At 44.7% G+C, this 14,189-nt stretch overlaps 1 protein-coding gene and 1 long non-coding RNA gene across 3 annotated transcripts in view; both read right to left on the bottom strand.

The window, feature by feature from the left end:
* Positions 1 to 10,588, bottom strand: part of LOC104872014 — a 35,832-nt gene extending 25,244 nt beyond the window's left edge. Inside the window, exon 1 of the long non-coding RNA XR_004516427.1 lies at positions 9,773 to 10,588. This is a non-coding gene — a long non-coding RNA (uncharacterized LOC104872014). The remainder of the gene's footprint in view (positions 1 to 9,772) is intronic.
* A 20-nt stretch (positions 10,589 to 10,608) lies between these two features.
* The window catches only part of Anapc1 (anaphase promoting complex subunit 1), an 82,108-nt gene continuing 78,527 nt past the window's right edge, over positions 10,609 to 14,189 (bottom strand). For both annotated transcript variants that reach the window (XM_010638180.3, XM_033761684.1), the window contains 2 exons: positions 12,719 to 12,853; positions 10,609 to 11,163 (listed from right to left, as the gene is read on the bottom strand). In XM_010638180.3, the coding sequence (XP_010636482.1) occupies positions 11,024 to 11,163; positions 12,719 to 12,853 (275 nt within the window). In that variant the 3' untranslated portion in view covers positions 10,609 to 11,023. The remainder of the gene's footprint in view (positions 11,164 to 12,718; positions 12,854 to 14,189) is intronic.

Here is a 14,189-nt window from a genome sequence, read left to right as displayed (position 1 = left end):
GCCCAGCACAGAGGCACAAGCAGCCTGGAAGTTCTATTTTCTGGACCCACATGAAAGAGAGCAAGAGAGAAGCTCAATTCCACCAGAAATTGGAAGATGGGACTAATAAAAAGGTCTTACACATAATCTCCCTCCTAACAGTTTCTTTTCTCTTTGACTTTTAAAGAAATCTAGAGGTGGGTGTGGAGCTGGAGTGGGGGAAGGGGGTAGCTTGGCCGGCAGAGAAGGAGTCAGTCCTGCAAGCTGTGTGGATGACAGAGGGAGCTGAGCCAGGATCTGGGCCTATTTGCCTACGATGAAGTCCAGGGTGGTTGGAAATGGCTGTTGATTGGATCTAATTCAACCCCCTCCTGTTCCTCATGGTGAAGCAAAGCTCAGAGAAGTTGTCATGATCCCAAAGTCAGCCCAACTCCGTACATCATATTAAAGTCCTTCGTCCCCACACTGAAGGGAAACCATGAAGGCTCTTGCAACAGAGCAATCGGCAGAGCTCTGCTGCTCCATGCACTACTAGAGCATCCCGTGAGACCCCGGTAAAAGTGACAGTGAAGGGGGAATGAGCACAGGTGACAAGCTCCTGTGAGGGGAGCAGAGCAACAGACAAGTGAGAACAGAAGCCAAGGGCAGAGGTTCCTGGTCAGGACAGAGAAACTGCCAGTCCTGGCACGTGATGGGGGGCCGCCTCCCTGGCACTGACACCCAGCCAAAGGGAGTTTAGAGCCTCGGAAAGGGGTTCCTAGGGGGTGCCAGAGACCTGAGAGGAAGAACACCCAGCAGCACAGGCATTTGGAGCCCAGCTCCATTTTCGTAAAACATGTATTCATTTACTAAAGTCCCTGTGGACTGAGCACCATAATATTCAAGTCAGCCTTGACACTGCTCTTGTGAAGTCAGCCCCTTCGTTGCTGAGACACAATACCTGACACCCACAACACAAAGGAGCAAAGGTCTAATTTCGTTCACGGCTTCAGGAGATTCGGTACCTGACTGGCTGGCTCCAAGGCAGAACCATCATGGTGGAAGGGCACAGCCAAGCAAAACTGCTTTGTTCATGGTGGCCAGGGAGCAGAGCAGGGGAGCGGCGCCAGAGAGGAAGGGGCGAAGGACCACACGTAGTGCCCGAGGTCACACTTCCATGAGCCAGCCGCTGATTCACCAGGATTAGTGGTTCCAGTTCTTGTGGAACTCACAGTCAACACACAGCTATTTATTGGCAAGAGTGGAACATATCACAAAGGTAGCAGGGCACTGTGGTCTGAACGAGCCAAGGCACATGAGCAGCGGGAGCCAGAGACTTTCTTGAGATGTGACATTTAAAAGAAACTTAATGCAAAGGTGGATATCAGCCAGGTGACACAAGGCAAGAAGTGTCCCAGCCAAGGAAAAACCCTGGAAAATGCCTAAATTCAAGGGACCTGGCTCGTCTTAACTAAAGATGTCACACTGACCTTAAGCAAAAGGAACTCACTAAGATACCATCAGTTTTTAGCTTTGGGGTAGAGAATGGTTTGGAGTGTCCGTGAGAGAATAGGGACACCAGTGTAAATTTTAGTTTGGTTGCCCCAGAGAAAGGGGGTGAGGCGTGGCAGGGCCAGTGGAAGGTAGAAGTAAGAATGGTCAGGATTTTAGGGCCAAGGGAACCTGCTACAGCTTTGGATTGAGGGGACAGGGCAGGTTCTGGCTGACAGATACAAACACCGTCCAGTGTGAGCGGTGTGAGGCCACTGAAGAGCAACCAGGGACGTGAAATTGGGGGTCCTCCCAGGGTGGATGATAAATGATAAGCAGAGACTTGGGGAAGGATGAGGTGAAACAGAGGATATAGCAAGAAAATAAAGTTGACTCCCAAAAACATTCAGTGTCTGGGTCAGGAGATGGAGAGAGACTCAAAAGAGGTGATGTCTTAACTCATTTTCTGTTGCTATAACAAAATACCTGAGGCTGAGTATCTTATAAAGAAAAGGGATTTTAGGTTTTTGGGTTTTTGTTTTTGTTTTGTTTTGGTTTTTAGTTTACAGCTTTGCAGGCTAAAAGCCCAAGATTCACCTACCCCATTGATCAGGTGTTTGGCAGATGGGAGTATTTCAGAAGAGGTCACACAAATGGCAGGAAACTGAAGGAATCCAGAGAGGCCCTGGCTTGCCTTTTGAAACAATGGGCTCTCCGGGTAACTAACCAGAGATTCCTGAGAATGACATTAATCCCTTCCAAAGCCACCATCCCAATGACCTATTAAAGGTCCCACCATCTCCTGACATCACCATACTGGGGACACCAAGCTCCTGGCACATGAAACTCTGGGGAACACACTGAAACCATCTCTATAACAGCCAGCCAAGGAGGCAGGAAGCTAGGAGAGCTCAAAATCCCCACAGCCAAGGACAATGCAGACTAAGAAGTGTCCAGGAGAGTCACCGAATGGCACAAGGGTCCCTTCCCTGACCATCCCGCCCATCAACAATGGCTAAACATACCTGGAAACCAGGTCAGCAAAGATCTAGCTGAACAGAGCTTTTAGTATTTGTGCAGTTCCAGCATGTTTCATATCAACAAAAACAAAACACACTTATCTGTACTACTCTCAGGTTTCATGAGTAAGTCTCCCCAAGTTTTCCACCTTCTGAATAAATTGAGGTGGGTTTTTTTTTATGGCTTTATCTTGTTCTACTGAATATTCATCACAAAATATTTATTGGGCACCTGCTATGGTCCAGATCCTGTTCTAAGTAGTTAGAAGCATAACTGAGTGAACAAAAGACAAAGGTGCCCACCACTGAGGAGTTTAAGCTCCAGAATCAGTCCCATCCCTCCCATCCTCCACAGCTGCCCTTGCACCAGACCCCAGGGTCCCGTAGCCACACTGTCGGAACATGCCCCACTCTGACTGCACTAGCTCCTCTCCTGGGCGATCAGGGGCGTCTGTGAACTCAGCACTGTAACCATCACATGGGCACTCAGTGCCAATAAGTGCATTCAGGACCAGGAGCCACTCAGACACAGCCCTTTCCACCCCAACTGTCATCTACCCATGAGCCCCACAGACCCAATCTCTTCTGACTGCAACTAAAAAAACGGCTTGGAACTTCTCTGAAAGAGAATCCACATCATAGATTAATACATATCCATAAATATATTTAAGATTCTTAATAAACTGTCCCATAAATACCACATATCATTTCTAATACCTTATGCATTCCTCACACTTAGTAGCCATTGGCTCTTTCAAAAGACTCTCCTGTATGTTCTGAAGATTCCTCAAAACTACGTGAAACAGCTAAGCAACGAGCATGTCTTATGATACACGTAAATAAAATCTCTGCATACTGTTTGACATGGAGACGTCACGATTTTTAGGTACGTGTAGTTGTGCAGATCTACAGCCACTAAGGGGAACGCGAGGCCCGCCTGCGCATGTCCCTCAGCCACCATCAGCTCTGTCCAGACAGCTCAGACAGTGATGTTCTGCAGGTAACAAACCAGAGAGCGCCAGGAGGGACGATTACCACTGCCACTCTGGAGACAAGGAAATGGTTCGGTTGTGTTGGCACAGGAACCCAGAATTTGAAAATTTGTACTCAGTGTCAGTGTCTTATAATTACAAGGGGTGAATATATAGTATTTAAATTTTTAAAAAATTTATTAGAGTAAAATACACACCGCCATTAATGTCCCTCAAAATCGCCCTCTCACTTTGAACACACTTATCCGGGCATTCTTGCCACTTTCTGAAGCAGTTTTGGAAGTTCTCTTTCATGAATGCCTTTACTGGGTATGATAAAACATGCAGTGAATGCTGTTGCCCAGTGCCACCTACTGGAGGCTGGTAAAAACATGACAGTGGGTCCACATCTACCATATTTACCAAATACGGTACCAAGTGACTTCTGTCTCTCCTCTAAAGTCAAAACAGCCATGAGAGGTCGGTGTTTTCAATCCATTCAGAATAATGAGGCAGCTACAGCAGCACAACTAAAGACACTCACAAAAGAGGACTACGGAGCTGCTTTAGGAAGTGGCAAGAAGAATGGAGTAAGTGCGTTCAAAGCAAGGGGAAGTGTTTTTCAGGGGTTTAGTGGCACTGTGTCTTCCACTATAATAAAGTCTTAAAATGTAAACAGTCACCGTACTTGTCCATCATACTGCCTACATCCTGAACATCAGAGAGCAACACTCTCTCCCTAGCATTCTCCACTCCTCAAAGCCCTTCTACCCAAACTAAGGTACACAGTCCTTATCTGTCTCTTTCACAGATCTGAAAGGGGACAAGGAAAAGAGATCTGGCTGCATCCAGCCAGGATGTCCCCAGGCTCACAGAAAAAGGCGTGGTGATTCAGGTCCTTGGGCAGCCTATTTGAGGAGCTTCCCAAGCTTCTCTGGGGAAGAACAAGCAACCATTCGCAGAAGGCTCCAGAAGACTCCACAGCCAATATTTCTCTTTCCCCACTCCAAACACTGCAAGGTCCCCAATGCGAGAGCCCTCTCCTGGTGCCAAAAGCCACACCCCTGGTGTCAGTGAGCCACCCCTTCCTGAGGGATCCTCCCCTCTCCATGCCAAAGGTTCACTTCTTCCCTCAGTCTTTATATTTACATGTGGTTTTTGTTTGATTGTTTTGTAAATAACAAATGGTTTGGGCCTTGCTTTTTGATCCAGTCTGGCAATCTCTACTCAAATCCATACATTCACTTGGTATGTGAGAAACTTGGTAGTCCAACCCAGCCCCTGGTGTCACTGTCACTAAAAGACTCTGATCTGTGGTAGGGGTGGGGCAGCCGTCTTTTCAGGTAGTTTAGGGTCACCTTCAGGTCGACCTCCTTCTGGGCTCTGGAACCCAAATGCCACAGGATTGTGTAAGGCTGCTGTGTTTTTGCTGCTCACAAGCCCCTCTCCCTGGCCACTTTCCCTACAGAATTCCAAGGAAAGGAGAGAGTTGATGGAGTTTTGCATTTCGAATTTCTAGATCCCAATCTCTCTCCTCCCAGCCCAGGCTGCTCCTTCTCTACCTGCAGTCTCCTATTTGGAAAATGGCTCTTCTTCCTACTATACCAATTTAGACTTATGTGCCCCAGAGAGCTCCAAGCTGTCTGCTCACCCTGATATTCACAACTTAAAAGGAGAGAGGTTTATTTTGGCTCGTGGTTTTAAATGTCTATTGAGGGCTGGCTCCAAGACAGAAACAGCACAGTGGAAGGACATGGTAGAGGACAGCTGTTCACCCCATGGCAGCCAAGGAAGCAGAGAGGGGAGGAGCTGAGCACAAGATGCACCCTTTAAGGTCATGAACCCAGTGACCTGACCAGTGACGCTACCTCCTAACACATGAGACTTTGGGTGGACAATTTCGATCTAAACCATCATGCATTCCAAACAAAATGAAAAATTTTGGTAAAATCAAAATATATACAGGACTTTGATGCTGAAAACTACAGAATGCTGACAGAAAAAAATCAAATGTCTAAGTATTCACAGACAATACCATATTGATGGATTCATAGTAAAGAAAGAAATTCTCTCCAAATGATCTAAAGATAGTGCAATTCCTGACAAAATCCAAACGAAGGTTTTCATAAACATGTTTATTTTTACATTTATATAGAAAAGCATAGGGCCTACATTTAAACAATTCTGAAGAAAGTGAGAGGAACGGCTCTACCCAGTGCTCACCTTACTTACTCTCCCATGACTCTGTGGTACTGGTGGGGGAGACACATATTGGAACATAATACTTAAACAAGAAATAGAAATATGCCGTTTGTCAGATCTGCAAAAGCAAGTCAATTGAGAAACGATAACCTTTTCAACAAATGATACTGGAGCAATAGTACATCCACAGCCAGAAAAATGAAATCTGACCTAGACTTTATATCCCATATCTCACACTAACCTCACAAAATTAACATAGATTGGGGACTTAAAGGTATATTTAAAACTATAAAACTTTTAGAAAATAGACACAAGAGAAATGTTTGGAACCTAAGGCTAAGAGTTCTTAGACTTGATAACAAAAATGCCCCCCCCAAGGGAAAGAATGACACTGTACCTCATGCAAAATTTAAAACTTTGGCTTCTTGAGAGACATTGGGAAAATGAAAATACAAGCCACAGATTATAAAAAACAATCTGCAAACCACATATCTGACAAAGGACTTATATCTAGAATATATAAAGAATTCTCAAAACTCAACAGTAAAGAAGGAAATTATTTAAACAGAGGATATTTCACCAAAAAGGTCATACACACAGCAAAAAGCCCCATAAAACACATGAAAAGATATTCAATAGCATTAACCATCAGAAAATTACCAGTTAAAACCACAGTGAAATCTGGTTAAAGCAGCAAATAGTAGTAACATCAAACACTGGCAATGAAGAGGAACTGGGGCACCGCACATGGCTGCTAAGAATGTAAAATGGCAGGTCACTCTAGAACAGAGCAGGACAAGTTCTTACAGAATGTCCCCAAAGGCCCACGTGCTAAAGGATTGGGTCCCAGTCCGTTGTGTTAGTGGGAGGTGGAGGAACCTTTAAAAGGTGGGGCTTTGTGGGAGGCCTTAGGTCATTGGGGGCATGGCCTTAAAGAGGACTACGGTCTTGTCCTCTATTTTTGTATTTCCTGACTACCATCAGACAAACTGCTTACTCTCCCACTGCTCCCTGCCATGATGGAGTGTCCTAGCCAAGGACTGAAACCTCTAAGACTGAAGGCTAAAAAATAAATGTCTCTCCTATTTGTGAACCTGTGAATTTGCACATTATGCAAGAGCTCTAACACTGAGCTGTACCCTCAGCCTCCTTACCTGGTTTTCAAATTGATTATCTCAGGTATTTTGTTACAGTAATAGAAAGCTGACTGGTGCATGCAATTACCATTCAATTTCAGAGTGCTACTGATAAGTAAAGGGAATTAACTTGATTCATGAAACAACATGGTTAGATCTCAGGGAATTCACTGAGCGGAAAATGTTGGTCTCGGATATTGTCTTGTTCCAGTTACATACTATTCTTTTTTTTTTTGGTTTTTGGTTTTTTTTGGCACCAGGGATCAAACTCAGGTCCTTGCATTTGCAAGGCAGGCGTCAGAACCACTGAGCTAAATCCCCGGCCCCATACTATTCTTGATGTAACAAAATTGGAGTTTTGGAAGAGATTAGTAGTTGCCAGGGATTAGGAAGGAGAAGATATCATAAAAGAGAAGCATGAGGGATCCTTGTAATGGAACCACATACATCTTGATAGTGATCAAACTAAATCATATAAATCTAGTGACAGCCAAGTAAGGTCAATGGATTGTGCCAATTTCTATTTCCTGTGGTGATAGTGTACCGTAGCTATGTAAGTTATTATATTAGGGAAATTTTGGTGAAATGGATATACAACATCTCTGTATTACTTCTTACAGTTACACATGAATCTATCTCAAATCTAAACATTTAAAACATTTAAAATTTAAAACTTTAATAGCTGGATAACAGAAGAAAGTAAAAATAAATTATATTAGTAATTTTTATTTTAGATAAAGAATAAATCAATTCATGGGGGTGTACTGGGGATGGAACTCCAGTCCTTGTTCTTGCGAGGCAGGCAGCGGCACCAGAGAGCTAAATCCCAGATGCAAGAATAGATCAATTCTTAATTTTGTATTTTCTTATATGGAATCATTTGGAAGTATTAATGAATTGGATTAAACACAAGACAAGGTTCAGAGTGGAAATGGTATTAGGATGAGGAGATGACTATAATGGTGTAGTGCCACACACTTGTAATCTCAGTTATTCGAGAGGCTGAGGCAGAACTACAAATTCAAGGTCAATTTATGAGACCGCCTCAAACTAAAATGAAGAGTGCTGAAGGTGTAGTTCAGTGATAGAGTATTTTGCCTAGCATGTTCGAGGCTCTGGGTTCAATCCCCAGTACTGCAAAAAATATTTTAGTTAAAAAAAAGGGGGTAACTTTAGTATTTAGCCTATGACCTACTCTCTTCTCGTGAGGCCCATGGCCTTTTCCTTGAGTGCCTTTGGTAAATCAGAGTTTCTAATGGAGCCATCATGTCATTAGGGGGCCAGGACAAGGGCTCCACAAATGTTAGAAGCCATTTGACCCCAACACTTGGGCACAATCAGTGCACTTTCCATACTACCACCAGGTAAGAGTGGAACAGCTTTGACGGCCCAGGGCCCCAGGGAGCCACGAAGGTGTCCACACAGGGATGTCATTCTGTGTAGGCTCAGACGTGGACTGGTGTGGGAGAGATGGTCTGTGGGTCTCCAGATGAATGACTAGCCATGCAGCGGGGGATAAAAAAGGGTCTTGAATTTGTGGGGAAGAAAGAAAAGGAGGGAATATGGGCAAAAAAGAGCCTGAAGTGAAATGTGGGGAGGAGGGCTGAGAGGAAAGGGCCCTCAGTGGCGGCCTTGAGCCACCGGAACAGTGGCATGAGCACTCCCATCACATTTCTGGATCAGCCTTAATTGCCCTTGAATTCATAATGGTTCCTAGGGCTATGAAAGTAGAGCTTATGACAAAGAAAACAAGCTATGGTCAGACAGCTGACCCTACGGGAGATGCAACCGAATCTCAACCACAGCCGCTCTTCCCTTGAGCATGTGCCAGACTTGAGTTTTGATCCCAAATCCAAACTGCCATAGGAACGAACCCTAGAAAAGTTAAGTCATTGTGACCCAGGCTGGGCTTCACCTCCCTGCCTCAGTCTCCCAGAATATGGGATTACAGGCTTGTGGCACCACACCCAGATTTCCCATCCCATCTGGACTGTGAAGGGTTCAATGACAGCACAACTCATGTCTCACAGATGACACTCATCCCAGTGTCAGTGAAGGCACAGCTGTAACCAAGTGTCCCATGCCCAAGGGGAGAGCACTTGCAGAGGTCTACACTTGGCTCGCCTCCCAAGTTTCCCTGGAAAGGGGAGTCCCATGGCTACACACAAGGTCTCCAGAAGGGTTGTTCAGAGCCCTCACCCTCCTCCCTCTCTTGCCAAGGATCCGATTATCCTGGCGAAGGGTCCTTTGACCATTTCCCAAACAAAACACTTGGTGTATTTCTCCACCTCCTCCCTTGCCATGGAAGCCAAGAGGCTGAAAATTCCAGATGGTCAGAACTACACACTGAAGAGATTTTTTTGACTTCAAAGAGCTGATTTCTTTGATGATATCAGCAGACCTACTCAAGGGTAGACTAACCGAAACCTTCTCTCTGTTCCATGCCAGCTCACCACCAGGCCCAAGATGCTTTTTCCAGACTGTGTACTATTCTTTTTTGGGGGGGGTGCCAGGGATGGAACTCGGGTCCTTGTGCTTGCAAGGCAGGCAGTGGAACCACTGCACTAAATCCCCGGTACTGACTTTTGTTCTGTTCCCCTTCAAAGTTTTTTGTTTGGTTTGTTGGTATGGGTTTCTGAGAGGGTCCTGGTATGTAGCCCAGAATGGCCTTGGACTTGTGATCTTCCTGCCTCAGCCTCCTCTGTGCTGGTATTACAGGCATGCACCACCATGCCCGGCTTAACATTTGCTTTGCTGATAAAATTCTGACTGTTCTCTCTCCTTTACAAGTTAACGTGTCTGAAAGTTGCCCTTCAGTCTTCGTTAATTCAGGGAAAAGCACACAATCAAAGACAACAGAGAGTGAAGAGATGTCGGCATTTTAGGTTAATTCTGGAATCAAACAGAATTTTCAAATCTACCATCTATATTTTTTAAATTTTTAATTAGAAGAAAAGCTATTTTAAGCACAAAAGGAAGCACATTTCTCACTCACATTCAATTCTTTCCTGTGCTCCATATCCAGGAACAAGCCGCTGGGGCAGGCAGGGGATGCTTTGCCTCTGAGCAGCCCTTCCAGGCGAAGGCCCTCTGCAGAGGCCTCTGCTGAAGCCTCAATGCAGGCGTAACTTGGCTTCCATTCTTAATTTCAGACTTACACATGACAGGTGAGGACATGAAAGAAATGTGAAATCCATCAGCAGGTGAAAGTCTCACAGCTTCTACCTGTGTAGGGTCCCACTGGCTATTCAGAGAGCCTGGGGCACATGGGGCACATCACTGGCTCTGGACAGCAGGGAGCCTTCTCCTTTCTCATCAGAACTTGAAGCTGGAGACGCCCTTACATGGTATATCTTTCATCATCTGTCCAAAAACCACGGGGACAGAGACATTCTCAAGTCCTGTGTAGAACAGACTTTTATTTTAAAACACAGCTTCTGAAGATCCATGTGTAGTGGAAATTTCCTATTTTAGCTATTTAGAGAAGGCTTCATTATTGGTCTGCTCAGGCTGCCACTACAAAATGCCAAAGGCAAGGTGGCTCAAAACTCACATTTATTTCTTACAGTTCCGGAGGCTGGGGTCCAAGATCAAGGTGCCAGAGGATTCGGCTCCTGGCGAGGGCACTCTTCCTGGCTGTGGACAGTCACAAGACACATGCAGTCCACAACACCTCCAGCTGGGCAACTTTCCACTCGGGTATAGAGCTCTTGCTTGAGGTGATCACACCATTACGAGACAGTCTGGCAATTTTTTAAATGGTTTTTTGAGCCAGGGTCTCACTTGTTGCGCAGGCTAGCTTTGAATTCACTATGTAGCCCAGACTGGCCTCAAACTCATGATGATCTTCCTACCTCAGCTCCCAAGTGCTAGGATTACAGACATGCACCATTACACCTCGTTTGTCTGGCAATTTTAGATAATTGTAGCATCCTAGTCACCAGAGCTAAAGGTCTTTCATGGCAGCAGATAACTAGCCTTTGTGGCCTAGACACTGCACCTGAACCACTTTATCAGTCCTGCCATTCTGTTTTCTGAAGTCCAAAACTAAGCAATCAAGAATTTTGAAAAAAGGCCTTTATTTACAAAGCGAATTTTAACTCACTTTTATGGCTCATATAATGTTAATGCTGACAATGCTCTGGAATATTTAAAATACAGTTAGGCGTGTGTAGCTCATTGCCCTGTTATGTCACAGAACCAGGATGCTTCTTCAGCTTTGACACTTGGCTGAGATTTTATGCAGTCACCTTTCAGGGTCAGACTGGCCCCACATAACCATGGGCTGTGGATTTCCCAAGAGCAAAGGAGCCAATCTCAGCAGGGCCCGCACTGGCATCTTCAGCTGCTTAAATTTGAAGAGGAGTTCAGCAAAGCTTGTGCTCCCTGAAAAAATGGGAAAGGTCACATCTCTTACTAGGTCAGCGAGCAGCCCTTTCCGACCTCCAGAGACAGGATCATGTTTGAAGTGGGCATTCTTCCCCTTGAAAACCATCGCCCAGTGACAGTACCACAATTATGAACTCTCAATTCTAATACAGAACTTGGTATAAGAATTTAAATTTATCCATTCTGTACTTCAGAAAGTGATCCCTGTGAAAACTACTAAGATGTGGAAACCTTGATATTGTTTAATTATACACATTTTTTAAATAGTTAGGAAATGTGCCCATCTACCCTCAAATATGTTACTTCTCTCAATTACAATTTAAGTGATTTTTTGAAATTGGTGCCTTCCTAATCCGTGGACTCAGTCCTAAGAACACAGGCTGAAAGTAAGTAACAGAAGTTGATCCAACACCTCTTCCTCAAAGAAGGCCCCACAGAGACTACATGTCATTCATCTGGGGTATGCCTGGGCTTCTGGGGTTTTGAAAGCTATTTTGCGTTTTGTCCAACTTTCGCACTTGTTACTGTGCAACAGTCACTTCAATACAAGCAATTCCCTCATGGCCATAACTATATGTTTCTATATAAGATAGTAATAACAGTAATTATAAGCAGTATCTAGTGGATTTTTATCTGTTTTCAAACCAGCAACAAACTAGTAATGTTACTAAACTTTAACTGATTAATCTTTACCATTATGAAAAATATTTTTTCATTCTCAATAAACAGCAATTTGACTGTGATAATAAATAAAAAGGGGTGTTAGGATTCATTGTTCTTTATTATTCAGCTTACTGTATAAGCCTTTTATCTGTTTCCATCTTCTAACCAATAGGTGCTAATGTTAATTTTTTACACTCTATTATGAAAAAATTTAAAAATAAAGTTAGGGAGTTTTTGTTTTTGTTTTTTTTGTACCAGGGATCAGACTCAGGACCTTGTGCTTGCAAGGAAGGCAGCGGAACCACTGAGCTAAATCCCCGGACCTTAAGGAGTCATTAATTTAAAAGTTTTATCAGCACTCGGAAGGCTGAGGCAGGAGGATCACTGTGAGTTCAAGACCAGCCTGAGCTACATAGTGAGTTCCAGGTCAGTCTCAACTATGTAGTGAGACCCTGTCTCAAAAAATAAAAAAAAAAAAAGTTTTACAGTAACAGCTGCCTGCCTTGCAAGCACAAGGTCCCAAGTTTGATCCCCAGTAAAAAAAAAAAAAATTTATAATAACAGAAATTAAGATTATAATGATTTTAAAAAACAGAGAAAAGGTAATAAAAAGTCAACTAATACAGAAGAATAAAATGAATATTTAGTTTACTAATACAGACTGGGCTTTGAAGCTCTGTGAAGAATTCATTCTTTTCTGAACATAGACAATAGCTTACACATGTATAAAAATTGATAGTTCTTTTCAGAACAATTTTTCAATCATGACACAGAAACATGAATGAAGATAAAAGCTAAACCAGAGGAAGTAACTCTGCAGAAATTCTTCCTGCAGAAATTGGAGCACAATGGGCCATAACAGAGGCACCAAGACCTGCACATGCCTTACCTTCCAGGCCGAGAGGCGGCAGGTGCCGTGGGGCTGGCACCGAGTGGTAGACGAGGAAGCAGGCCAGCATGCTCAGCTGCGACTCCTCACAGGGCTGCCCACTGAGGTAGGCGTGCACACACGTGTCACCCCCGGCTGTGAAGGAACAGACAAGAAAGGTGCTGAGCCAACTGAGGGCAGGACTGAGAGGAACCAGGATGCCTCCCTTTGTTACTTTTTCATCAAGCACTTACTGAGTGCTGACTCTGTACCAAGCGGGTACTATGCTGGGCACTGTGGCTACTGTGACAAAATGGAGTGAGACTTGTCACTGCAGAATCCAGTGTGCTGCAGGAGAGAGGGACCTTAACAAAACAACTACACGAATGTGTAATTACAAATCAGCTCGAGTGTTACAAAGGCATAGTGGCCACTGGGCAGTCTCCCCAGACATCCACTGAACTACCCTTCCCTCCACAGGGTGGCATCTAAGGGCCTTCAGTCCCAGGTTTGGATCCAGGTTAGTCCTAGCCAGAGATTCTCAAGCTTTGTGTGAATCACAACACACTGCAGTGCCAGTGAGAACACCATCTGGTGGCCCTAATCCGGAGTTTCTGCTGAGGTAGATCTGGGGGAGGGCCAGAAAAGCTGCATTTCTAACAGGTTCTCAAGTGCTATGCTGTTGCTCCAGGAATCACACTTTAAGAAGCATTGATCCAGGGAAGGCCAAGTAATCCCACTATTCTGACACTATGGTTTGCCTAGCACAGGGAGACCTCAACATACAATCTGAAACTCTGTCACAGGGATGGATCGAGGATGGACACAGACACACTCAGGACAGAGACTGAGGAGAAGCTCGATGCCAAGTTTGCATCTAGGAAAGAAGTTTCCTCATTCTGTGTCACAGGCCTCAGAACAACTCCATTCTTCCTCTGAGCATCATACTGAACATGGGGTGAGGAACTGTCACTGCTCCTGTTATCACCATGAGAAGAAGGGCACTTGAAGAGAAAGCCACGGCACAAGGGCTGAGGATTTAGCTCAGTCGTTCCGCTGCCTGCCTGGCAAGTACAAGGACCCGAGTTCGATCCCTGGTACCAAAAGCAAAACAAAAAGAAAGACATGGCATACAGTGTAGCTGAGGGAACCTCAGAGAAAGGGAGTGGGAGCCTGCCTTACCCTTACAGAAGCTCATTTTGCCAGGCCTTCTATCACTTGCAGACATAGGCATTTGAAACAGAAAAAAAAAAAAAAAAAAATCTGTGGGATAAAGGTGACAAGAAAGCTGCCTACAGTTGAAAGTCCTTAGAAAGCCTAAGGAAGGGATGTATAAACCAATGCTGCAAGGATGACTATGAGCTCAGTAGGCAAGTCTGGGAGAAGGCTCCACACCAAGAAGGAGCTCAGTGCTATACAGAACTGGGAGGGGCTGTGTGGTCAAAATGGCACTGAAGAGCAGCAGGAGGGTGCACTGAGGCCAAGAGGGGAG

The sequence above is a fragment of the Fukomys damarensis genome, unplaced genomic scaffold (genome assembly GCF_012274545.1).
Source record: "Fukomys damarensis isolate Sample0158 unplaced genomic scaffold, DMR_v1.0_HiC HiC_scaffold_9, whole genome shotgun sequence".
NCBI classification, from domain to species: domain Eukaryota; kingdom Metazoa; phylum Chordata; class Mammalia; order Rodentia; family Bathyergidae; genus Fukomys; species Fukomys damarensis.
Note: the sequence above shows the minus strand (reverse complement) of the source record. Positions and strands in the feature narration are given on the sequence as shown.